The 25,857-nt window shown below is 37.6% G+C and overlaps 1 protein-coding gene across 5 annotated transcripts in view; it reads right to left on the minus strand.

Moving 5' to 3' along the window:
* Positions 1–25,857, minus strand: part of ARFGEF1 (ADP ribosylation factor guanine nucleotide exchange factor 1) — a 131,365-nt gene that overhangs the window by 42,492 nt on the left and 63,016 nt on the right. For all 5 annotated transcript variants that reach the window (XM_042254277.2, XM_060393728.1, XM_004011722.6 and 2 more), the window contains 10 exons: positions 19,789–19,964; positions 18,744–18,877; positions 15,826–16,060; positions 9,762–9,861; positions 9,517–9,656; positions 9,299–9,407; positions 8,200–8,401; positions 1,591–1,702; positions 1,047–1,252; positions 695–779 (listed from right to left, as the gene is read on the minus strand). In XM_042254277.2, the coding sequence (XP_042110211.1) occupies positions 695–779; positions 1,047–1,252; positions 1,591–1,702; positions 8,200–8,401; positions 9,299–9,407; positions 9,517–9,656; positions 9,762–9,861; positions 15,826–16,060; positions 18,744–18,877; positions 19,789–19,964 (1,499 nt within the window). The remainder of the gene's footprint in view (positions 1–694; positions 780–1,046; positions 1,253–1,590; positions 1,703–8,199; positions 8,402–9,298; positions 9,408–9,516; positions 9,657–9,761; positions 9,862–15,825; positions 16,061–18,743; positions 18,878–19,788; positions 19,965–25,857) is intronic.

Raw genomic sequence — 25,857 nt, forward strand, 5'->3', positions numbered from 1 at the left:
ACAGGTGCATATAACATTTTAATTCATTAACAGAACAAAATCTGTTACAAGCATGACCTTCTAAAAACAAAGGGAGGCAGTGTAAATGTAAAGTTACTTTTGGTTTAGAGTGAAAAACCTGACAGAAAATTCTTGATATGAAAATATTCAAATAAGTCTTTATCTGTAGACTGCTTTATAAAACCATGGAAAAAAGTGTCATGCTAGATAATGCAAGCCCTGGAAGTGAGTTGCTTCTACAATACTGCCAGTAGCAAACCAAAGACACATTTTAAATGATTAAAATCTTACATGTCGTCAATATTTTCTGTATCAATCCTGCCTTAAACATCTCAAAATACATTTCCAAAAAATTCCTATAAAGTTTAATCTCAAACTTTACAATTTGTCCAGTTCATCTCAGCTTAATAATAAGTATATAGTTTATTTCTTCTCTTAAGAGCAACAGGTATCATTAGGAGCTCATCTCTAAGAAGCATTAAATTCTTGCAAATAGGTTTATTTATAAAGGCAATTTTTCCCAAGTTTTTAGAAACTAAACCTAAAACCTTAAAAATAATGTTTTTATTAGTGGCTATCAGAAATCAAGTGACAGTTCCTTAATAGTTAAGAAGGAATTACAATTTTATGAAGCAAATGAAATTTAAACATTTCTTGGATGTCTGATATTTTAAAATTATGGTTAATACCATACCTGTGGACTGTGAAGATCTGTGGTCAGCATGATAATTGAATAAGCCAAAACATAAGCAGTATCCGCACTAGCAAAAAGGGTTTGTCTGGAAAAAGAAAAGTGTCATGATATAAACTTATACTGTTTACATGCATCATTTACATAACTTACCTCTAACCCTGTATCACTTTTCATTTTCTCTCTCAAGATTTATGTTCTATCTCATAACACTTTATGGAACTGTCTCATCACTTCCAGGTCACAGACAATCTAAGTTCCCTGGGGCACGGGGTTATGGATCACCCAAGGCTCCCAGAAGAGGGTCTGGATACAGCCAGCAATCAATAAACATTTGAGTCTGAATCCTGCTTACCCTTGGTTGCATTCTAGATATCTTGCAGCAAATTTTTCCATTAATCGATCAATTTTCTGAGCTTCCCCTGGAAGACGGAATCCTTCCAGAAACATACGAAGGGCTGACACAAAATCTTTTCCTGAAAAGTCATGTTGGTCCACATAAGCATACATGACTTCTTTGTTAAATTTATCATTATCTCCCAGGAATTCACCCACTTGAGTCTGAAGAATAAAAGACAGAAATCGATATCCCAGTGGAACGCTACATTTCCCACACACCCAATTTTTTAATAAGCAGAGAAGTCCATAAGATCCACAGTTAACTAGTCCAGTAACCACAGGGTTAATTAACTATTTTGAATGTGCAGTTAAACATACCAAATGCATTAAAAAACAAAAATCAAGATATTTTTTGAGTATAGAAAATTAAAAAGCAAAATTAAGAATAGCTAGCTTATTTTTACATACTTAGGAGGGCATTTGAAAGGGGCAGCAACACATATTAACTTAAAAAGAAATCCTATAAAAAAGGCTAGGATGAAGTAACATGATGTTCTTACTGAGTCTAATCTTTCCTCTTGGTGTAAGAACTGGGCAATGTCTTCAGGGGTGGTGCCAAGCATCCCTTGTTCTTGGAGGTACTGGATTCCTCTCTTTGGTTTCTTAGTAAATCTGGATGATGTTAAAAGGAACATTAGAAACAAAACCATTCATATTCCCTGAAAAGATCTAAAACTACAGTAAACTAGCTTTCCAGCACTTTACTTAAAATAATCAATGAACAAATGCACAAAAAATAATACATTATACAAAGTTTTATTTTTTCTTCTTAGACAAGAATCTCAAATGGAGGGCAATCTTTATCATTGATACAGATCATTTCACATGTTATGTGAGATAAGGCCCTTCAGTAGATGAACTCTGAGTAAGGATATGAATACTAAATATCTCATGCTTTTAATATAGTCTCCCTAAGTGCTCATGGAGAAGGCAATGGCACCCCACTCCAGTACTCTTGCCTAGAAAATCCCATGGACAAAGGAGCCTGGTGGGCTGCAGTCCATGGGGTCACTAAGGAGTCGGACACAGCTGAGCAACTTCACTTTCACGCAAAAGAGAAGGAAGGCAACCCACTCCAGTGTTCTTGCCTTGAGAATCCCAGGGACAGCAGAGCCCGGTGGGCTGCCGTCTCTGGGGTTGCACAGAGTCGGACATGACTGAAGCGACTTTAGCAGCAGCAAGTGCTCAAGAAATCTTGGCTCATTTTCCTTTTCTTCAATGATTAATTCTAAGTTTCCTGCTTTTAAAACACACAACTGGAATTTTGGTGACTGTTTTAACTATAACCTGATGGTGTTATTTCCTTTATAAAAAAAAATTTATACACCCAGTGTTTTCAAAATAAACTTCACACTGATTAGACAGACATACAAAAAACCTTCCTACATACAGCTTGTTCCTCTCTCATCCACCTCCATGCACCTCCTTCTCATTCTCTAAACAAAAAGCATTTGCAGAGTCTTATTTCCTCCACATGCCCTTGTGCTCCAGTCACTGGAGAATTCTCCTTCATGGCTTAATATCTAAGTCAAGTGTCACCTCTCTGTTTCTAAATCATTTCCTTTCTCCCTTCATTGGTCCAATAATTAGTTTGGGGCCCCATCAACTGGGTATTGCAAGAGTTCCTAACTGGTCTCCCTATCTCGTGTTTTGCTCACATTCCAATAATTTCTTATAGCTGCTGGCAAAGCCATGTGTTGAAAACAGAAATCTGTCACTGCTGGACATCTGCCTTAAAATCCTTCAATAGCATACCAACACCGAGAACAAGACAAAACCTCCTTTACACGGAGAAAAGAGGCCCCTGTAATCTGGATATAAGCATCTGAATGCAGAGTTCCAAAGAATAGCAAGAAAAGATAAGAAAGCCTTCTTCAGCGATCAATGCAAAGAAATAGAGGAAAACAAAAGAATGGGAAAGACTAGAGATCTCTTCAAGAAAATTAGATATACCAAGGGAACATTTCATGCAAAGATGGGCACCATAAAGGACAGAAATGGTATGGACCTAACAGAAGCAGAAGATATGAAGAAGAGGTGGCAAGAATACACGGAAGAACTGTACAAAAAAGATCTTCATGACCCAGATAATCATGATGATGTGATCACTAATCTAGAGCCAGACATCTTGGAATGTGAAGTCAAGCGGGCCTTAGAAAGCATCACTACGAACAAAGCTAGTGGAGGTGATGGAATTTCAGTTGAGCTGTTTCAAATCCTGAAAGATGATGCTGTGAAAGTGCTGCACTCAATATGCCAGCAAATTTGGAAAACTCAGCAGTGGCCACAGGACCGGTAAAGGTCAGTTTTCATTCCAATTCCAAAGAAAGGCAATGCCAAAGAGTGCTCAAACTACCGCACAATTGCACTCATCTCACATGCTAGTAAAATAATGCTCAAAATTCTCCAAGCCAGGCTTCAGCAATACGTGAACCGTGAACTCCCTGATGTTCAAGCTGGTTTTAGAAAAGGCAGAGGAACCAGAGATCAAATTGCCAACATCCGCTGGATCATGGAAAAAGCCAGAGAGTTCCAGAAAAACATCTATTTCTGCTTTATTGACTATGCGAAAGCCTTTGACTGTGTGGATCACAATAAACTGTGGAAAATTCTGATAGACATGGGAATACCAGACCACCTAACCTACCTCTTGAGAAATCTGTATGCAGGTCAGGAAGCAGCAGTTAGAACTGGACATGGAACAACAGACTGGTTCCAAATAGGAAAAGGAGTACATCAAGGCTATATATTGTCACCGTGTTTATTTAACTTATATGCAGAGTACATCATGAGAAACACTGGGCTGGAAGAAGCACAAGCTGGAATCAACATTGCTGTGAGAAATATCAATAACCTCAGATATGCAGATGACACCACCCTTATGGCAGAAAGTGAAGAGGAGCTAAAAGCCTCTTGATGAAAGTGAAAGAGGAGACTGAAAAAGTTGTCATAAAGTTCAACATTCAGAAAACGAAGATCATGGCATCCAGGCCCATCACTTCATGGGAATGGATGGGGAAACAGTGGAAACAGTGTCAAACTTTATTTTTGGGGGCTCCAAAATCACTGCAGATGGTGACTGCAGCCATGAAATTAAAAGTCACTTACTCCTTGGAAGAAAAGTTATGACCAACCTAGATAGCATATTCAAAAGCAGAGACATTACTTTGCTGACTAAGGTCCGTCTAGTCAAGGCTATGGTTTTTCCTGTGGTCATGTATGGATGTGAGAGTTGGACTGAGAAGAAGGCTGAGTGCCAAAGAATTGATGCTTTTGAACTGTGGTGTTGAAGAAGACTCTTGAGAGTCCCTTGGACTGCAAGGAGATCCAACCAGTCCATTCTGAAGGAGATCAACCCTGGGATTTCTTTGGTGGGAATGATGCTGAAGCTCAAGCTCCAGTACTTTGGCCACCTCATGCGAAGAGTTGACTCACTGGAAAAGACTTTGATGCTGGGAGGGATTGGGGGCAGGAGCAGAAGGGGACGACTAAGGATGAGATGGCTGGATGGCATCACGGATTCGATGGACGTGAGTCTGAGTGAACTCTGGGAGATGGTGATGGACAGAGAGGCCTGGCGTGCTGCAGTTCATGGGGTCGCAAAGAGTCGGACACAACTGAGCGACTGAACTGAACTGAACTGTAATCTGGACCCAACTCAATGCTCTCATGTTACCTCCTGCTGCACTTAACCACAGTCCTCAAACGTCCTCCTGTCCCTCTGCCAGTGCCGTTCTGTCTGAAATGTCCTCCCCTGCTTGTCCTCCCAACACGCCCCTATCAATTCCTAATTAAACTGCTGTCACATACATAAATCAAAATCAAGCATTCTTCCCAGAGATAAACATAACCTCTGCTCTTGAGAAGCTCTCACTCTGAGGGAAAAAAATTTAATTGTAATAGTAAAAATTATTTTAAAATTTTTATAAATTAAGAAAACATGTAACAGTGAAAATGCAACAAATAACGTATTATTGAGAAGACAGCATAGCAGAGGAGGTGACTGGCTAAGAGAGATGACCGTGATCGAGTTCCTGGGAAGGCAACTGTGGAGCTGAGCTTTGATGAATGCTTACAACTCTTACGAAAAGTCAGAAAAATCATGCTAGAGAGGAAGAGGTCATACAAATACACAAAAGCATAAAACAGCATGATATTAAATAGCTCTGCATTGTTGGAAAAATCAGGTGAGATGAAGAAGTACCTAAGAGACCAGCAGATTTAAATCATGAGGGTATTATGTGCTATTAGAAAAAGCTATGGCTTTATCCTCTGTAAGAGGGAGAGAGGAGGGAAACAGAAGCAGATTTCATTCAAAGAAAGATGACTCCAGCTAAGCGTAAGAAAACATGAGAGAATAAATAAGACCAACGAAAGGCAAGCCAACCAAAACAGTTTACTATTCAAGGCACGAAATGGTGATGGCGTGACTTGAGAAAACAACTGTGGGGAGATAAAGACAATAAACTGCAGAAATATTCTGGAAGTAGAGTCAACTGGATTTAGTGAAAAATCAGATCAACTGAGGAAATCTAAGGTAACTCCTGCGATTCTAGCTCATAACTTACTAACATGCTGGGGTTACTACTCTGAATGGGAAACAATAGGGTTTTGTGTTTGTCATTTGCTTTGGGTTGTACTGGGGAGTTGATTATGGAGACTGATAAATATGGTTATGGACATGCCGAGTGTGAGAAGTTATGCAGTGTCCAGGGGGAGATGTCCAGTGGGCAATTAGAGAAGAGTCTGGAGTTCAGTAGAATTTCTATGGGAAAATAACACTTGAGGGTTGTGAGATGTTAGCACACAGTAGTTGAAGTCATGAGGGACAGACGCTGGAAATGTTAAGACATGCGGTCTGGATGAAGAGCCCATACCAAGACTGAGATGGCATGGTCAGCAGGCAGGAGGGACCAGACAGAGTGGTGTCATGAAAGGAAGAGCTGAGGAAGAGCACCTTGCGAGCACACTGTGCTCACTGAAGTGTGAAGCAGAACGCAAGCACAGTGGCGAGGAGGAGAACTGGAGGCAGGGGACATGTCCACTCAGGGGCCCAGTGAGTGCTCCCTCACTCCTGAGTATTAATACTTCAAAATGAATTTTCCTACCCTGGCATAACTCTGTACACATTCCACTATGGACATCACTCAGTACTAGTAGAAAATATATTTTGCCCATACTTGGACTGTAATATCGAATATAAGGATAACCTCAGATATGCAGATGACACCACCCTTATGGCAGAAAGTGAAGAACAACTAAAAAGCCTCTTGATGAAAGTCAAAGAGGAGAGTGAAAAAGTTGGCTTAAAGCTCAACATTCAGAAAACGAAGATCATGACATCTGGTCCCTTCACCTCATGGCAAATAAGATGGGGAAACTGGCTGACTTTATTCTTTGGGGCTCCAAAATCACTGCAGATGGTAACTGCAGCCATATAATTAAAAGACACTTACTCCTTGAAAGGACAGTTATGACCAACCTGGACAGCATAATAAAAAGCAGAGACATTACTTTGCCAACAAAGGTCTGTCTAGTCAAGGCTATGGTTTTTCCAGTAGTCATGTATGGATATGAGAGTTGGACCATAAAGAAAGCTGAGCACTAAAGAATTGATGCTTTTGAACTGTGGTATTGGAGAAGACTCTTGAGTCCCTTCAACTGCAAGGAGATCCAACCAGCCCATTCTAAAGGAGATCAGTCCTGGGTGTTCATTGGAAGGACTGATGTTGAAGGTGAAACTCCAATACTTGGTGGGCACCTGATGCGAAGAGCTGACTCATTTGAAAAGACCCTGATGCTGGGAAAGATTGAGGGCAGGAGGAGAATGGGATGACAGAGGATGAGATGGTTGGATGGTATCACCGACTCAATGGACATGAGTTTGAGTAGGCTTCAGGAGTTGGGTGATGGACAGGGAGGCCTGGCGTGCTGCTGTCCGTGGGGTTGCAAAGAGTCAGACACAACTGAGCCACTGAACTGAACTGAACCGTCATGGTTCTTGGTAAACAGTCCCAAGTACCAAACGTGTTTGCTGAGTGACTTACAAAATTTCGATATGAGCATCTGTTTGCACATACTAGACCCTGTGACCCCAGAAACAAGGATTGTTTCACTCATCAGGTTTCCCAGCACTTTGCATAATGTCTGCAACAGATGGGACTTCAATAAATACTGACTGAACAGTCAGAATAAATGAAGTATTGATGGCTGTTTCTGAGGCTACTTTTGAGATTTTATAGTTTTATGACAATGAGTATGTGTACATTTTATCAACTTTTTTTCTTTTACATTAACAGTGAAAAGGGACCCCTGAACATTTAGCAAAAGCTGCTGCTTAAGATTCAGGAAGAAATGCTTTACAGTGGAAGCAGCAAGTCAAGTAAACATACGAGGGAATTTAACCGTTTAGATTCATGGATTGCGATTCATGGAGAAAGGCCAGCAAGTTCAGTTTTCCTTAGAGAATCTCTTTGAAAGAAGAGATGGGTGATAAGAGGAAGGAAAGTAGTATCGGCCTATTTAAACCCAAAACAGCCCAGGAGCTGACAGCACACAGCTAAGCAGGAAAACTGACTTCACAAGAGCAAGGCCTGGTACAGTATTCAACTCTGAAAAGGAGGTGATCACCTTATCAACATCTAAAAATGCAAGCAGTAACAATAAATCACTAATAAGAGCAACACATCTGTAACTGAAGTGAGGAAAATATGAAACCTATAAAGGAGCAACACTGGCAGGAAACATTCTATACTTGAAATTTTTTGAGTTCTCACCTGCTTAGGGAATACAATCGGGGATTCTTTAACTGAGCTAAATGAACAAAGCAAAACTGCTCGGGTGATGTTCAACAGCACGTAAAACATGGTACAAAATTAACGCACATCACAAGGGTCTGTCTGGGCTAGACTCCAACAAACAAGGGGCACGGACTAAGGAGTCACTGCAAGTCTTGGGTCTGGGAGAACTGTGCCTCATTTTATTCACTGAAGGGTGGGAATAAGAAGGGACTAAATATAATCTAGAGATGTAAAGAAACCCAGGACAAGGCGGCACAGAACTGGCAGAGGAATATTCAGTAACATTTCTCCTTAAAATCGTACACTCACAAGTCTATCCCTTGTTCTATTATTTCTTTTTGTTGCTTGAGGACTTCGAACTGCTCCGGATTATCAGCGCCAGACATCTGTGTGCTATAGCTGCCTATTCCTGATGATGACGTTGACTCCAGGGAATTTAAACTTCCATATCTGTTTATTGTCTCTGGGTGTTTTATTTCACTCGTCTCTTGCTCTGAGGGTTTTTCCTGACCTGTAAGTAGAAAAACTGCCTCAATAAATTACTCTGTCAAAGGAAAAAGATTTCTCAAATAAGGCAAGATACTTTCATGTTGCTTAATATCTATTATTTAATACAAATAACATATTAAGTCCTGTAACAGATCATACACACTGACACTACAACACACTGCAATTAGTATGTGTACAATTTGCACCATCAATTCTTTTCACAACTACAGTGCTGAGTATTCACTGGGTTTCTGCTCTCTGCTCAAGGAACAGTTTTGGAATAGTTTCCCCTCAAAGCACTCTTGACTAAGATAAGACCAATGATTCTGCAGCTATGAGTTTTTCTCTGAGTAAGGAGAAATGTCAAACACAAATGAACAAGTCAATCTTCTTAAAATATTTCCGGTTTTTGTTTCTTCTAAAATTATCCTCTAACAAAACTGCTTCCCTGGTGGCTCAGAGGTTAAAACATCTGCCTCTAATGCGGGAGACCTGGGTTCAATCCCTGGGTCAGGAAGATCCGCTGGAGAAGGAAATGGCAACCCACTCCAGTATTCTTGCCTGGAGAATCCCATGGATGGAGGAGCCTGGTGGGCTACAGTCCATGGGGTCGCAAAGAGTCAGACACGACTGAACAACTTAACTTTCAACTTTCAACTAACTTCAACAAAACTGCATAAATGTGATTCACTTTAATATGATATTCAAAATACCTTTGGAAGATTTAGAAAGAAAAAAGACTGGATAACTAAGTTGGGAAATTCATTAATTTTAAGTTTTGTTATTTAACTCACAGAGAACTCTGCTTCATCAGCTAAATGGGAAATGTGTCACGGAACTGTTTCAGTGGCATCTGCAACCATCCTCCACAGTATTACTTACTTAAATGACAAAAAAGTAGGTTCAAATGTTAGCTTACCAAGGGTTGTCTGTGAGTTGGGATTCACATACTGATCCTTGCTCCATTCAACCATGCACTTCAAAATTGACACTAAGCATTCTAAGCCTTTTTTCCTTAGGCTCAGTTCCTACAAAAGAATTCATAAAAGCAATTAAAACAACAACAAATCTTTTAAAGAAAACAAACAGCTCTTCCTTGGCAAAGCTCCAGTTTGAAAATGTTTTTCAAGTTCTTACCTGAACATTACTCATACCAAGTTCTTGACTGCCTCGTCCTTGGGCAATTTTTGACAGATCATTTACTAGTCGTTCAAATATGTTTGCTGCATTTAAGTCACAATCATAGTTTACATATATATCCACTACACTCTGAGCATCTGTAACAGAGTAGTATCTTAATTTTAACAAAAGGCATCTAGAATATGGCCTTTTAAATATCTCACAGTAAGAAAGAGATAATAAAGAAGGGTAATTTCAAATACCTGCACAAATCCTTGTTAATGTCTGAATAACCATCCATTTGTGGTCAAATGAGCTGGTGGAGGTCTCCAAAATATATAGGAAAATTTCTTTAAAGAACACCTGGGATTAGGGAAAAACCTCTACTTAAAATATTGTTTATAATTCATATATGTGATCACTTTGTAAATGTCCCTTAGTTGTAAAGCAAAGATCAGGACCCAGGGTCCTGGGGTTCAACTCCTTTAGAGTTGTTTCTGAACTGTCAGGACTTTAATAACGTGAGTTGGTCACTTCCACTGGCCTTTGCAATAAAAGAACTGTACTTCACATCACCGTATTTTGTTATCACAGTCACTACAAATGAAATCTGCAAAAACCTGGAGTTCTGGGAGATTACTTCTTAAATATATTTATAAAATTAATAAAACTCCTATTTCATTTTTTAATCCCCCACAGACCATAAACTATATTCTATTCATCAGTTACATTTTTTTCAGACATTATAGTACTGGGCCAGCCTGAGGGTTCCTAGATTTTAAAGTAACTAATGTTATGATCTACATAATAAAAAGGATCTAACTCTCATATACTGTTATATTTTTATAATTATTCACACAAGTGGAAATCTCTGTCTGAAAACTACGAAACTATTTCTAACTATTCTTTACATCAACTAATGTCCAGCACAAAGGGTTTAGTTAACCTAATTAATTTCAATTTAAGAGCTAAGAATTTTCAGACTCATATTTATTTTGGAAAAGTAACTGTAACTTAAGAGGGGATGAGTGATAAAGAAAACCTAGACCAACATAATAACTTTTATGGCACATGCTATTATGAATCCAAAAATTCATATTTATAATTTAGGACTACTAACATCTTCTCCTCTCAAAACAGGTGATGTACCCTTCTAATGAGCTTTTCTTTCACAAAATTTAACATATTTCTGACTTGCCCAATATCAGTATTTCCTGTAAGACTGTAAGATCTCAGAGGGTAGATATAAGTCATTCTTGCTAAGCATTGTGTCTACACTGCATGGCAAATACTGTACGCCTTCAATGCATATTTGCAGCCACAGTTCCCAAATACTGCTCCAAGGTGCCCCAGAATGTTGCAGCAAACTCAAGAGGGATGCCACGAGAAATTCTGAGGGAAAATTCAGAGGGAAATAAAACAGTCCCTCTGAGTATCTGTGGATACCTCAAAATACTGTTCACAGATTCATCATCAATTAGATCACACTACATTCCTTTCAATGACATCATCATTTTCGCAAACCTGGGGTTTAGTGGTTGCTATGAGAAGAAGCAGGTAGTGCATGAAAATCAAAGGGAAATGAGGGTGGCAGTGTCCAATTTGATTTCAAGGTCTAAGAAGTTGTGCAGCGTCCTCTAGGCTGATACATTCCAGTAGTCAGTAACCGCTAACTATTTAACAATGACACAAAACATTTTTTCTTTCAATTTATGTGTGCTTCCTACCCTGCCCCCGAATGCAGACTTCAGTTCAGTTCAGTGGCTCAGTCCTGTCTGACTCTTTGTGACCCCATGGACTGCAGCACGCCAGGCCTCCCTGTCCAGCACCAACTCCCGGAGTTTACTCAAACTCATGTCCATTGAGTCGGTGATGCCATCCAACCATCTCATCCTCTGTCGTCCCCTTCTCCTCCTGCCTTCAATCTTTCCCAGCATCAGGGTCTTTTCAAATGAGTCAGTTCTTCCCATCAGGTGGTCAAAGTATTGGAGCTTCAGCTTCAGCATTAGTCCTTCCAATGAGTATTCAGGACTGATGTCCTTTAGGATGGACTGGTTGGACCTCCTTGCAGTCCAAAGGACTCTCAAGAGTCTTCTCCAACACCACAGTTCAAAAGCATCAATTCTTTGATGTTCAGCTTTCCTTACGGTCCAACTCCCACATCCATACATGACCACTGGAAAAACCATAGCCTTGACTAGACGGACCTTTGTTGGCAAAGTAATGTCTCTGCTTTTTAATGTGCTGTCTAGGTTGGTCATAACTTTTCTTCCAAGGAACAAGTGTCTTTTAATTTCATGGCTGCAGTCATCATGTGCAGTGATTTTGGAGCCCAGAAAAATAAAGTCTGTCCCTGTTTCCCTATCTATTTGCCATGAAGTGGTGGGACCAGATGCCATGATCTTAGTTGTCTGAATGCTGAGTTTTAAGCCAACTTTTTAACTCACCTCTTTCAAATGAAAGTACTTCCCTTTCATCAAGAGGCTCTTTAGTTCTTCTTTGCTTTCTGCCATAAGGATGGTGTCATCTGCATATCTGAGGTTATTGATATTTCTCACAGCAATGTTGATTCCAGCTCGTGTTTCATCCAGCCCAGCGTTTCTCATGATGTACTCCGCATATAAGTTAAATAAGCAGGGTGACAATATACAGCCTTGACATACTCCATTCCATTGTGGAACCAGTCTGTTGTTCCATTCCAGTTCCAACTGTTGCTTCCTGACCTGCATACAGATTTCTCAGGAGGAAGGTCAGGCGGTGTGGTATTCCCATCTCTTTCAGAATTTTCTACAGTGTACTGTGATCCACACAGTCAAAGACTTTGGCACAGTCAATAAAGCAGGTGTTTTTCTTGAACTCTTTTGTTTTTTTGATGATCCAACGGATGCTGGCAATTTGATCTCTGGTTCCTCTGCCTTTTCTAAATCCAGCTTGAACATCTGGAAGTTCACAGCTCACATATTGCTGAAGCCTGGCTTGGAGAATTTTGAGCATTACTTTACTAGCATGTGAGATGAGTGCAACTGTGCGGTGGTTCAAGCATTCTTTGGCATTGCCTTTCTTTGGGACTGGAATGAAAACTGACCTTTTCCAGTCCTCTGGCAACTGCTGAGTTTTCCAAATTTGCTAGCATACTGAGTGCAGCACTTTCACAGCACCATCTTTTAGGATTTGAAATAGCTCAACTGGAATTTCATCACTTCCACTAGCTTTGTTCGTAGTGATGCTTCCTAAGGCCCACTTGACTTTGCATTCCAGGATGTCTGGCTCTAGGTTGGTGATCACACCATTGTGATTATCTGGGTTGTGAAGATCTTTTTTGCATAGTTCTCCTGTGTATTCTTACCAGCTCTTCTTAATATCTTCTGCTTCTGTTATGTACATACCATTTTGGTCCTTTATTGTGCTCATCTTTGCATGAAATGTTCCCTTGGTCTAATTTTCTTGAAGAGATCTCTAGTCTTTCCCATTCTGTTGTTTTCCTCTATTTCTTTACACTGATCACTGAGGAAGGCTTTTTTATCTCTCCTTGCTATTCTTGGGAACTCTGCATTCAAATGGGTATATCTTTCCTTTTCTCCTTTGCCTTTATCTTCTCTTCTTTTCACAGCTATCTGTAAGGCCTCCTCAGACAATCATTTTCCCTTTTTGCATTTCTTTTTCTTGGGGATGGTTTTCATCACTGCCTCCTGTACAATGTCAGGAACCTCAGTCCATAATTCTTCAGGCAGACTGTCAGATCTAATCACTTGAATCTATTTGTCACTTCCACTGTATAATCGTAAGGTATTTGATTTAGGTCATACCTCAATGGGCTAGTGGTTTTCTCTACTTTCTTCAATTTAATGCAGACTTCATTGTTCAGAAAAACTATTGGTTAGTTGTTTGGACCTAACTGTTTAAGAAATGGAACTGTTGGATATTTCGTCTGGAGTAAGTACACCATGGAAAGATGAGAAGCTCTAATGGTGCTGTGAATCAGTGTGAATCTCTCTCATTTCTGGGATAAATAAAAAACACAAATTTGGAGAAACAGGAGGAAAAAGTCTTTAGCTATTATCTATGGGTTATTGACGGAGAAGGCAATGGCGACCCACTCCAGTACTCTTGCCTGGAAAATCCCATGGAGGGAGGAGGAGCCTGGTAGGCTGCAGTCCTGGGGTCACGAAGAGTTGGCCACAACTGACCGACTTCAGTTTCACTTTTCATTTTCATGCACTGGAGAAGGAAATGGCAACCCACTCCAGTGTTCTTGCCTGGAGAATCCCAGGGATGGGGGAGCCTGGTGGGCTGCCATCTACGGTGTCGCACAGAATCGGATATGACTGAAGCAACTTAGCAGCAGCAGCAGCATAGGTTATTGAACTGCACTAATAATCAAAAGACTATCAGAGTAATTTAAGACAGCATGTCAATCAACAGGGGGTCTAAAAAACAAATTCTATAGATTTACAGAGCACCTATCATGAAATAACATGTAAAATAACAGAAGTACTTTGTCTTCACATAATAGATATTGTCTTGAAAAAGTGTGTATAAACTGTACTTTCTGAAATAGATATGTAAGTTACTACCCAAGGAAAAATCATATTATAAAAACTCTGAAGTGAATATTCTCATAAAATAAATCTTCATGTAACAACCATCTCAATTCTGTTTTGCAAATTTAGGTTGTCTTATGTTGGCTTCTCTCCAATTGGAACACAGTTCATCCTGTATTTGAATATGTTCAGTACTCTCAAAAGCATATCTATATTTATCTTGTTTTATCTTCATATTGTCCCCACAGGGGACAATCTAGAGTGAAATAAACCTGATCACTTAAAAAAAACAACAACAACAGACTATTACTACAATAGTTTTAATGATGATCTACCATCTATGAACAGATAGGAAATTTCTGTAAGAATTTCCCTTTAAATTCATGCCTACACAAATTTTTTTATATCAAATTTACTTTATAGAAACAGTAATCACAACTTAAATGAGCTTTATGGTACGTGGTTCCATAAGAATTTATACTTCACACAGTCATCTAAATAGTATTTAAAGTAGTCATCTCAGAGTAGTAGTAACTGAATGCACAAAAGTCTTCCAAAATTCTCTAATGTCAGTTTAAATGCCTCATCATCAAATGAAATACTTTTGGTTTGCTACAGAAGCAAAAGTTCCACAAGTTTCTATTTTAAAGTCTCTTATTTGTAGTTCCTGAAGATAATGAGAAAAAACTATCTAAAAGTAGTAGCTTTCTAGTTTTGCCTTGTATTATTGTAATACATATACGGCAAACTTCAAAAACTTTGCAACAAAAATGTACCAGAAACTGTTTCCTGTCCAAAAATAGGACCCAAATTAAAAAATTTTTACTTTAAATACCAAAGCTTTATTCTGTCTCATTCCTATAATAATGTTCTACATGAATTTTGATACTACAGAACATTTACAATCAAGGAGATATCAAAACTCTGAGAAAATAATTTATCCTTCCTGTGAGCTAATAAATTATTAGTTTTGAGTCAGGATTAAAAATTAAAATGTAACCTGCATACCATATCAAACAAAACATGAAGGTACAAGTTGCCTAGCAGAAAAGTGTTTCTAAAATATATCATGTCCCAATCAAAACAATATTTCCACAAAGGACAAATTGTAAAAAGAAACCCATTAAATAGGTAAAACATAAAGTACTGTTTTTATATACAGAGTTATACGAAGGTGTGAAAAAAAGATCATGAATTGGTACACTTGCATAATATATGTCATGGTTGGAAACATTCCCTAGTTTCATTTTGCTAAGTCTCTGGAAATATTTTAGAATGATGTAACTGTTATTCTAGTTTCAAAGATGTTGAGAGAAAACCTGAGGAATATAATAAGTACATTGGGGAAAAAATACAAAAGTTAAAATATCAAATCTCCTAAATATAACCCCTAAAATATAATTCTTCATGATCACCTCTTTAAAGTACTAAAAACTTAAATAGCTTAAAACCACGTAGACAAAGTATTTATTTAGAACTTCCTTTCAAGATAACCAAATTCACTATTATGTACCATACATACAATAGGAAAGTTATTGTGAGGACCAAATTAATTCAAGACAATTAAAATCATTCGTGGAACTACTATAAACTCCGTGAAGGCAGGAGCTATGTCTTAATTTGATTTGGCATTCTTAGTGCTTACTGAGTGCTTAGCATTTTGTAGGCAAATGTTAACACAACAGTATACAAATATTATTTCACGTTCTAAACTTCCCAGTGCGTTAAAATATGATTTAACATGAAACAAATGAAATATCCAACAATGCCCAAATGCAGAACATACCTCAATCTGCATCTTCAGATGTGTCTTGAAGTTTGACAACAAAGTAAGAAATATGGAAAGAGAAAGCTCAAAAACCTCTGGGACAGATGAAACTCCATTTTTTGAGAGTGCAACACACAGATACTGCTTTATAGCATTAATAAACATCTCATTTGTCCTGAAAATAGGTCCTGCATTCTGCAGAATGGATAGAAGTAACTGCAGTGAAAGAATCTTGGATCGTAACTCATGAGACCTAAAATGCAAAAAAGAAGGCACAGTATGTGGAGAAGTTTAGCATCATGGTGACAACAGGTTGTTCTGAAGATATTTCCTATACCACGTAATTTCATAAACCTTACATGGAAAGAGAGAAAACTCTACAGCATAAAAAAAGAAAAGTACATAGATAAGTTTAGCCACTAGTAATAGGTAGTTCCACTGGTGTTCTCTTCTACCACATAACTTCAAGAACTTTTTAAACGGGAAACCAACCATTCACACATATCTAACATCAGCTTACTGTTGGAACAAGAAAAGATTTATGCCTTGTTCTCTTCTTTAACAAATGTATTTCACTCTTTAGAAATCACTGTGAACTTCTCAGATGAAGGGCCAAATTTAGTATAAATAGGTTCCAAAGTACTTTTTTTCAAGTTATGCTACTCAAAAATCCTGAACAATAATAAAAAAAACACTATTAGGGCATTAACAAAGCATTATTTAAAGCTTACTTTTTCAGTAACCATTTAAACTTAAAAAAAAAAAAAAAAGAGGCTTTTAGAATACTTGTACCTCTTAGTAGCTTACCCATTCACTCTATTAATAAATATTTTTATAATGAAAAGCTGAAAAATACATGTAAGTTTAAATTTAAAAATTTATTTTTCTGATCAATATCTAGAATTTTCATTATCAGGATTTCACAAATACAATTTTTTTCCCATTGAAACAGGTTTTTTAAGTCCAACAGACCAAGGAGATTGAGTGATTCATCCTTGGCAACTTTGCAAATACAGGACACATTTAAATGCTCAGCAGATGGTTCTTATGTTTATTTATTCCAAACTGTACTCAGTCACATTTCCACCATATAGTAAACTTAATTGCTCTTGATTTCTACCTTAAAAATTTTATGGTTCAAGTGTCAAGTGACTCAAGGACCTAAAACTAACAGGGAATATTTAATTTTATGCAAATAGGAATCACAAAAAATACTGCCATCTTTGAAATGAAACTGGAACCAATAATATCACAGCTCAGTAATACATAGTCATGTTTCCAAGATGGCCTGCCTATGCCTCTCAATCTAAGAATCTGTATGTACAGCAAATATAGTATTACCAAAACCAAAACCAACCACTCTGCCAAAAAATAGATAAATCAAGTTAGAAACAGTGAGAGCTAAGACTGAATAGCTACAGGAAAATACAGAGTGGGCCAGGTATTGATGCCGAGCTTTCCCAGGCCTTTTCGCTCAATTCCAACGGTAACTAAATCCTGTAGCTTACCAGTCTCTAACACAGGAGTTTTAATGTTTTACCAGTTGTATTCCCAGCATCTAACAGAATGCCTTGTTAGCATGGATCAAAATAATCAATGGATTTTATTCATGTACTAAACATTAAGTACGTACTAAGTATAAGCTATCTATCAATGAAGAAATGAGCAAATCACTGTCTTACAACACAAGTATACTTCTGACAGGCAAAAGAAGCTGGAAATTACAGGTTTGCAGTTTTTCATGGGGTAGTTTCAAATTATTAATATGATTCCAGCTTAAAGAACAATTCCTGGATCATCATCTTAGAAAGGCCACAAAATATAAAGAGAAGCAAACACAAAAAAGAAAATTATGTAACTATATATAAGAGATCATTAATTTTGGAAAAATACCATTCAAGACAGAAAATCATATATTCTGGAAAAAGAACAGTTTTAGGGCTGGCAAATCTGATATCTTTCAAAATTCAGTTCCAGTATTTAATGACTCTGGTGGTCAAGAAGGTTTTTTTTATGGTCCAACAAAATTTCCTAGTATTTGATTTAAGCCCACCATGTAGGAGGATAATTTATATTAATTAAATTAAGTTTTTATTATAACTGTCTCCAGTCCTCTTCCCAGTTGACATCTAGAAACTGAAATAAGAGTTTTAAAATGTAATGAATTTTAAAATGTACTTCCCCCTATTTCAATATTCCTTTCTAAAAAAAACTCAGGCCTTCTCCAAGCTCTTATTCCAGAAAGTTCTCCTAAAACTGACGTTCTATAATAACACATCATGTTGCAACATCAGAGGAACAGAGCTCTCTAGTAACTTCCAAACTCAATCTTCAGCAGGAATCAGTTGCATTGGAATCATCTAAATGGAAAGACATTTGCCAATTTATGACTTAGAAAAATGGCACTTCTCTACTGTTTAATACATATGATTAGAATCAGACAAGTGACTCCTATCTTAAAGTATTTCCTGCTCCCCACAGGAGAATATTATCTTATGGCATTTTTTCAGACCTTAGTAAGTGTGTTATTATCTTACATTCTGACTTTTAAGATTTATTTCTCTTAGGTTTTATTACCTTTCAACTGGCAGCTTTCAGATGCCTAGCATAAGGATACATGTAAAGGGCTACATTACTTCCAGTGTTACTTACTATACTGTAAAAATAATTCAGAGTCATTCAATCCCTGCTGAGCACCTACAATGAACCAGACACAGTTCTATACTGCTGTTCGTGTGCTTTCAGAAATAGTGCAAGGCATCTACTCTAGCTAAATTTTGACACTCACTGTTTTTTAATTCCTTTTTAAGTAAAATAACCCTAAAAAATAATTTTGAAGGTCCTAAAAGACAAAGAGGAAAAAAGAAACCCCAAAGACACAAGAAGGTTCAAGCTTCAAAACCTGCATCAGTCAGGCAGAACAGCTGAGGACTTACTTTGGATCCGGTGGTCCATCCGATAGTGGTTTCATTGACAGTTTACACAATGACCTGAATACTAGAAAGGCATCCTTTTGTAAAATGTGGGAAAACTTAGCACCAGGTGAAGGTCCTGAAGAGTTTCCAGATTCCTAAACGAGTGAACACACCACGTGAATAAAGGCATTTTCAAGTATAAAATCACATCAGTCTTTGATATACTTCACTCAATTAGTAGGGTATGGGATTCTACTGGAAGGAAAATCAGATGAGGAATGGGCCACATGGCTTTTCTTTATGGTGACATGCCACTCCCATCCCCAACAATAAATATCTCTTTTAAAACATTCCCCCCGCTACCAAACTCTTAACGTTTACTTGGTTTATACTATTACTAACAGAAACTATTAAAAGCACATCATGCCTTGATAAGATACTTCATCCATGGCCTAAGCTATGCTTTCTACTACCCGTCTTTGGGTATTTTATCTTTTTGTCCTATTTTATATTTTATCTACTCTGTGCAGATAAGACGTAAGACAGTTGAGACTATCCAGGCAATGTTTAAAAGTTGTTAACTGATGAAGGCCAGCAAGGCCAAGAAGACTTACCCCTATGCATGGGGCATGATTCCGAGTAGGATTCCCTTACCTAAAAAGGTAAGGAAAAAATATACCAAATACAGGGGAGGAAGGATGAGGAGGACCTATCACTACTACAGTATGGATTTCACTGTAGCCCTAAACAAAGACAATGTTCTCTAGCTAAAAGTTCTTTCTTCTCCTAATATACTAGAATTATCCTATAAATATGTGATAAGAATTTTTTTTTAATGTAATTTCAATGGGAGGGAGATATGAACACCTACAAGACACATTCCAAGTTGGAAATTTAGCGATCAATATTTTAAAGGAATAAACTGCTCAGATTTATATCAACTAAAAAAAAGTTTTTATTTCCTCAAACTGAAATCAGCTAGCACTATCAACTGGATATATTCACCACAAGGTGTTGGTAGCCTATCAATGTTTAAGATGAAGAGGACTTTTTCCTTTATTTCTACCTGAGTATCATTGGAAGAGACAGACAATCTGTCATCAGGTAAGGACGGTGTATAAGCAACAGAAATCGGTGTTCCTGGAATTCCGTTTGCTTGAATATTTTCACTGTCGCTGCCATCCTCTATGGTTCCATTGTTGCCATCTGCACTTACATTTATGGTAGTCCTTTCTCCCATATCTGAAATGGCAAGAATAAAAAACATGCAACCATTTCTAACTGAAGTGTGCTGAAAAAGCATAGACTATTTAAAATGAAACAGTAGCATAAAAGCAATGGGAAGGAGGACGTATTGGCACCATTCGAAGGTTAGCATAAACGAGTAAGTATTCATTTGGAATACATCCAAACATGATCTGTAAGTAGCTCTAGCAGTGAAACACACTCAGCTCATGAAAGGCTAACCAGGATGTGCCAAAACAGAGGCTTAGTTGTAGTCTACTGATATATTAGCATTTACTAAACTGAGTTCTAATGAATGCTAATGCCTTAAGACAATGAGAAGAAAATTCTTCCAAACAAAATTCCATTTTCAAGTAAAGTAATGAAATGATGGAAAATATGTACCTTTATTATAGATTTTAATTTTCTAATACCCATTGAGTTCTCCAAAGGGGATATATAATATGCAGTGTTTCCAAAATTCATTTTATCATGAGACTCCCCTTTTTTTAGAATACCTATTAATACCTCTAATAATATACATTCTTTGGAACAATTATGGAAATAATGGCCCTGAATATACTGCAGTATGTCACTCTGAGTAATCATACTTGTAAGATAAACAGAAATAAATGACTTCTAGTAGAACATAGATAATGAAATAACACCAAGTTTTAGAACTACTCTAGGGGTAATATATATTACTTTAAAAAAGGAACACTTCATAGCAGCATTATTTACATTAGCCAAGGCATGGGAACAATGTAAGCAATTCCCTGGGCCCAGTGGTTAGAACGTGACACTTTTACTGCCAAGGACCTGGGTTCAGTGTCTGGTCAGGGAACTAAGATTCCACAAGCCCTGCAGTGGTGGCCAAGAAAAGAAACAATCTAAATGTTCATCAGTAGATGAAGGTGTGTGTGTGTGTTTGGTTGCGTGGGTGTGTAGGATTGGCCAAAATGTTCTTTCATGTTTTCTGGTTCATCAGTAGGTGAATGAATAAGATGGGTGTGTGTGTGCACGACGGCCCAAATGTTCTTTCAGGTTTTCTGGTTTGTGTGTGTGTGGAGGACTGACCAAAATGTTCACTGAGGTTTTCTGGTAACATCTTATGGAAAAACCGAACTGGATAAGCTACTTGTCATTTCGTCGTCTTTTGCTTCAGTTTTTTAAGTAATGAAGATAACAATGTCTATAACCATGTCTGTGAGCAATCACCAACAAACACATACATGCACAATACAAAAAGAACACAACTGGTTCTCGATTAGTGGTAGCTATTACTGATTTTGCTGATAATTGATAACATGTGCCCAATTTTTTTTCTTAAACTGATTTGGGTAATGAAAGGAGTGTACCTGGTAATACACTAATGTCTGCCACACTAAATACTATTATGGCTTTCTATATATATGTAAAGAATTATTATATAGATATAAGGAAAACCAGATGAGGAATTTATAAAGAACTCCTGGGAAGAAGGCACAAAAAATTTAATAATGATTATCAGAAACTGGTAATTGTTTCCCAAAACACTTACTCCAAACCTTTTTTTCTGTACCCAATTATAGCTCTTTACACTGCCCTTCCCTTAATGAACAACTTCGACTTTCTAACCAAGTAGATAATTTAACACAGGCATCCCCACTCTTTCTCACCCCATCAGAAAGTTCCTTAACATCAACAATCATCTTTTTCTTCCCTCTCATTTCAGGGAAAAAAACATTCCTTCACATTTGTACCTGGTACATCATTCATTCAGCCTCAAAAATTCATCTCTTCTTGCCTAATTCAGTAGTATATTTCTCCCCTGAATGTTTTCTTGTAATATTACATTTTCAATTTATGCACATAACTGGATCTTCCCCAATACTCAACCAACACACTCAAGTCTTTACAGTGTAAAAACATAATCTTCCTTCAACTCCTGCCACATACCAGCTACTGTCTATTTTTCTTTTTTAATCAAATTTCTAAAGACTTAATAATCACTGATAATACCTTCCTTCTTAGGACATTTCTCGAAAGAACTGAAAACATTCTTTTATTGTCAGGCTTTGAAGCCAGACATCCTTAGATTGGAGTCTTCACTTTACCACTTCTTACAGGTTACCAATCTCTCAGTGCTTCAATTTTCTCATGTGTAAAAAAGGGAATCATAATAGTATCTAAACATCTCCAAGTCTGGGGAGGATTAAATGAATAAACACAAGTAAAACATAAAATCATTAAGGATACAAGGAAAGCACCTAACAGATATTATTATTCTCTATGTTTTTCCTCTAATTCTTCCTCTAATTGTTCCCTAAACAATTAGTGCAGACTTCTGTTTACAAGGTGGTGAGCTGAGCCCACTTAATATATCTTCTCCTTTCGTAAATCTCACTGAAATTCCTAGGAAAAAATATAAATAGGAAAAATTGTCTTCAGTAGCACTGGAAAACTAAGGAGGATACAATCAAGAGACCAAAACCTTCAAAGTATTCCTAAAGGTTAAGAAGAATTTCTGGGAATTCCTTGATGGTCCAGTGGTTAGGACTCAGTGTTTTCAATGCTGGAGCCCTGGGTTCAATCTCTGGTCAGGGAATTACGATTCTACAAGCGGCATAACATGACCCCCTCCAAAAAATAGATAGGTTCAGATCAACAGAAAAGTCACTGTCAAAAGCCCGTGACTGAACATGTACAAAGGACAGAGTTACCTGAGGGGTTGCTGAATTGTGCCCTGTGGGTTCCAATAAACTCTGAAGCCTAGATAGAAAGAAGGCCAAGGGCTATGGGGTAGGAGGGGAGTGCCTGGGGAACCATGCCAGTGTCTACCAGAAGAGCTGTCCACAGCCGTTATCATGGAGAATTCATTAGAAATCAGCCTGTTAACTGAAGTGCAGGATTTGCGTGGTAGGTCTTACAATCTAAGAAGAAGGTAGTAGGGGAGACAGCAGTATCCCAGCTCACTCAGAGTGCTGCAATAAACAGGGAAAACCAACCTGGTAGAGCAGTGAAATCTCCTACAAGTTTTGAGCTTCCATTCTAACTATCTGTTTCTGCTTAACTAATGCTAAATAAAGCCGTAACTGAAGGAAGGCAGCCTAAGATTTCCTGGCAAAGGATGGGAACAAACCAACAAGTTGGAAGAATACCCTCCACTCCAAGTCTACAATTTATGAAATGTTCAAAGAGCATTTATCCTAAGCTTCACTTGGCTTCAGTTTGCGCTTACAGCACAGCCCAAGGACCACTACACCACACTCTGCTTAAGCAAGGCCTGTGCTTCTTATGGTTAGTTCTCAGCTGTGAAACAAGGTCTGCCTTTGGATCACAGTCAGCTCGCAAATTCTGGAGAGGAAAGCCTCGTGAGAACTGGAAACGGAACATACAAAATGACTGAGAAAGCTCTTTATATACTGATCAAATCTACCCTTTCTAGTCTTTTTATTTTACTGTTTTCAGGAACCTCCATACTGTTCTACATAGTGGCTTTTAAAAATTAACATTCCCACCAACAGTGTAAGAGGGTTCCTAGTCTTTCTAGTCTCCAAATAGACAGAAATGCAAAATCTATAGCTCAAAAGTAAGGACAAAGGTCAGCACTCTGAGCAAATGGTTTCCTGGTGAGACATATTTTATAGCTGGAACAATTTTTATTAGTACTCCCAGACATATGTAAAAGAATACTGTATCAAACAGGAACAAAGCGCTATGAAAAAAAAAAGCTCAAGAAAAACAGGATTCTTTAAGACAAAAACAAAATTACTGAAATAAAAAAAATATGAAAAGCAGCAGAATGGACGTTAATGAATAAAGTATTGGAAAGCCCCTTGTAACATTCTCTTTGAATACAGAATCATAAGACAAAATGACGGAAATTAAGAAAGACTGTCAGAGCAATTCAACATTGGATAAGAGTAAATAGCTCAATGTAACTGTATAGAAAACACCAATAGATACATTTAGGATAAATATGGGATTTCAAATTAAGTAATCTGCTCAAAGAGTAATGCAATCACATCAAAAGGACATTGATGTGGGATTCCTGATGGTAAAGAATTGCGACACACTGAACAATAAAAGAATTTATGAGCTCATAGTATTTTTTTTAAAGGGAGATGCCCTTCACAGAAAAATGTTAATTTATCAGCATTATGAAATCACTACACTGATTTTAAAGCTACTAAGTGAATGTATCATCATATGATCTCAAAGTGTCACTCTCAGATTACTTATTAATGATAAAGGGAAAATGGTTCCCTTACAGTGAAGAGAGCTGGTGGTCACTATCTTTACCAAGTAATCTAAACATACCAACAGGTGGTAACTTCATTATGTACAAATTTATATGATGTAATATACCAATATTACTGATGCAGTATTCTGCCAAATATATTTACTGTAAACCAAAATAAGGAAACTATCAGATCAATTCAAAATGTGGAACAGTATACAAAACAATATTATACTCTTAAAAATAAATGTTATGAAAGATGGAAAAAGCCAAGGGGACTTGTTCTAAACTAATGAGACCCGAGAGAAAGTCAAATGCAGCACGTGTCCCTGGAGTGTGTCCTGGACTAGGAAAAAAAGGACATAAGAGACACATTTGGGGACAACTGGAAGCATTTTTAAATTTTATATTAGATATTCTTAAAAGAGTGTTATTTTTGCTAGGTGTAAAAATGGAATTGTGGTCACATATGAGAATGCCCTTATTCTTAGGAGATATATGCTGAGTTATTTAGGGTGAAAGTGTCATGTTGTATATAGGCAATTTTCAAATAGTTCAGCAAAGACACACACACACACACACACACACACACACACACACGTCTATTTAAAGACAATTTTTAAAATGTAGCAAAATTGTTAATTACACACACACATACACACACACAGGTCTATTTAAAGACAATTTTTAAAATGTAGCAAAATTGTTAATTAGTGCCCTAGAAAAGCACATACAGTTTTCACTGTACTGTTCTTTGAGCTATTCTCTAAGTTTGAAAACTTTCTAAATAAAAAGAGCAAAACAATGGAAAAAATTTTCACTTCACAGTCTGTATTCATATGTATTAGAAACTAGCAAGTCTTTTTGGTAAAGAGCCAGACAATTAACATTTAGGCTTTGTGGGCCATATGATCTTTGTTGCCACTACTCAAATTTACTTTTGTAGTGCAAAGGCAGCCACCATAAGCAATATATAAACAAACGAGCATGACTGTATTCCAATGCCACTTTATTTACAAAAATAGGTGATGGGTCAAATTTGATTCACAGATCAGTCTTCCAACTCCTAATATACATGGTGAGACTTTAAAACAATGCATGGGTACCTAATGCTCTTTCTTTCATCTTTTATAAGTTCACGGTTTTTCGGTGAAAAATTCATACTCCCTAAGATAATGCTGTCTTCTTTAGCCAAGTACTAATTTTAACAGAATGACTCCCACCTATAACACCCACTTGATATCTCTCAGGCCAGAGTTCTAAGAGATATCAAGGCAGGTGTTATATTTCCATTATATATTTCATGCACATTTTCACATGAATGGCACGCCTGAAGGTCAAGTTCAATGTCAAAATAAAATTTAGTCCCTTTTTTTCCATGCCTACCTCTACTAAAACAATTCTGTCAATAATTCTATCACTTACTTAACCATTTAGGCTCAAAACTGGGTGACTGCCTGGGCAGGAAGAGCTAATACAGCAGGCCTCAGACTGCCTATGCTCAGAAAGCCCTGCTTGTAAGGTTGACCCGTGGCTGGAACCTCAGAACTTGTACTTCGGAAGGGTTTCTACCATCCCCAGAACTACTGAAGTGGCTCACTGTGCCCCAACAGTTTGTGCAAATAATGAGGTTCATGCTGCAACACCAGTGTTCTCTCTGGGAATCTGGAATCTAGGAATATGCAGCTC

This window comes from Ovis aries, chromosome 9 (genome assembly GCF_016772045.2).
Source record: "Ovis aries strain OAR_USU_Benz2616 breed Rambouillet chromosome 9, ARS-UI_Ramb_v3.0, whole genome shotgun sequence".
In the NCBI taxonomy this organism is placed as follows: Eukaryota; Metazoa; Chordata; class Mammalia; order Artiodactyla; family Bovidae; genus Ovis; species Ovis aries.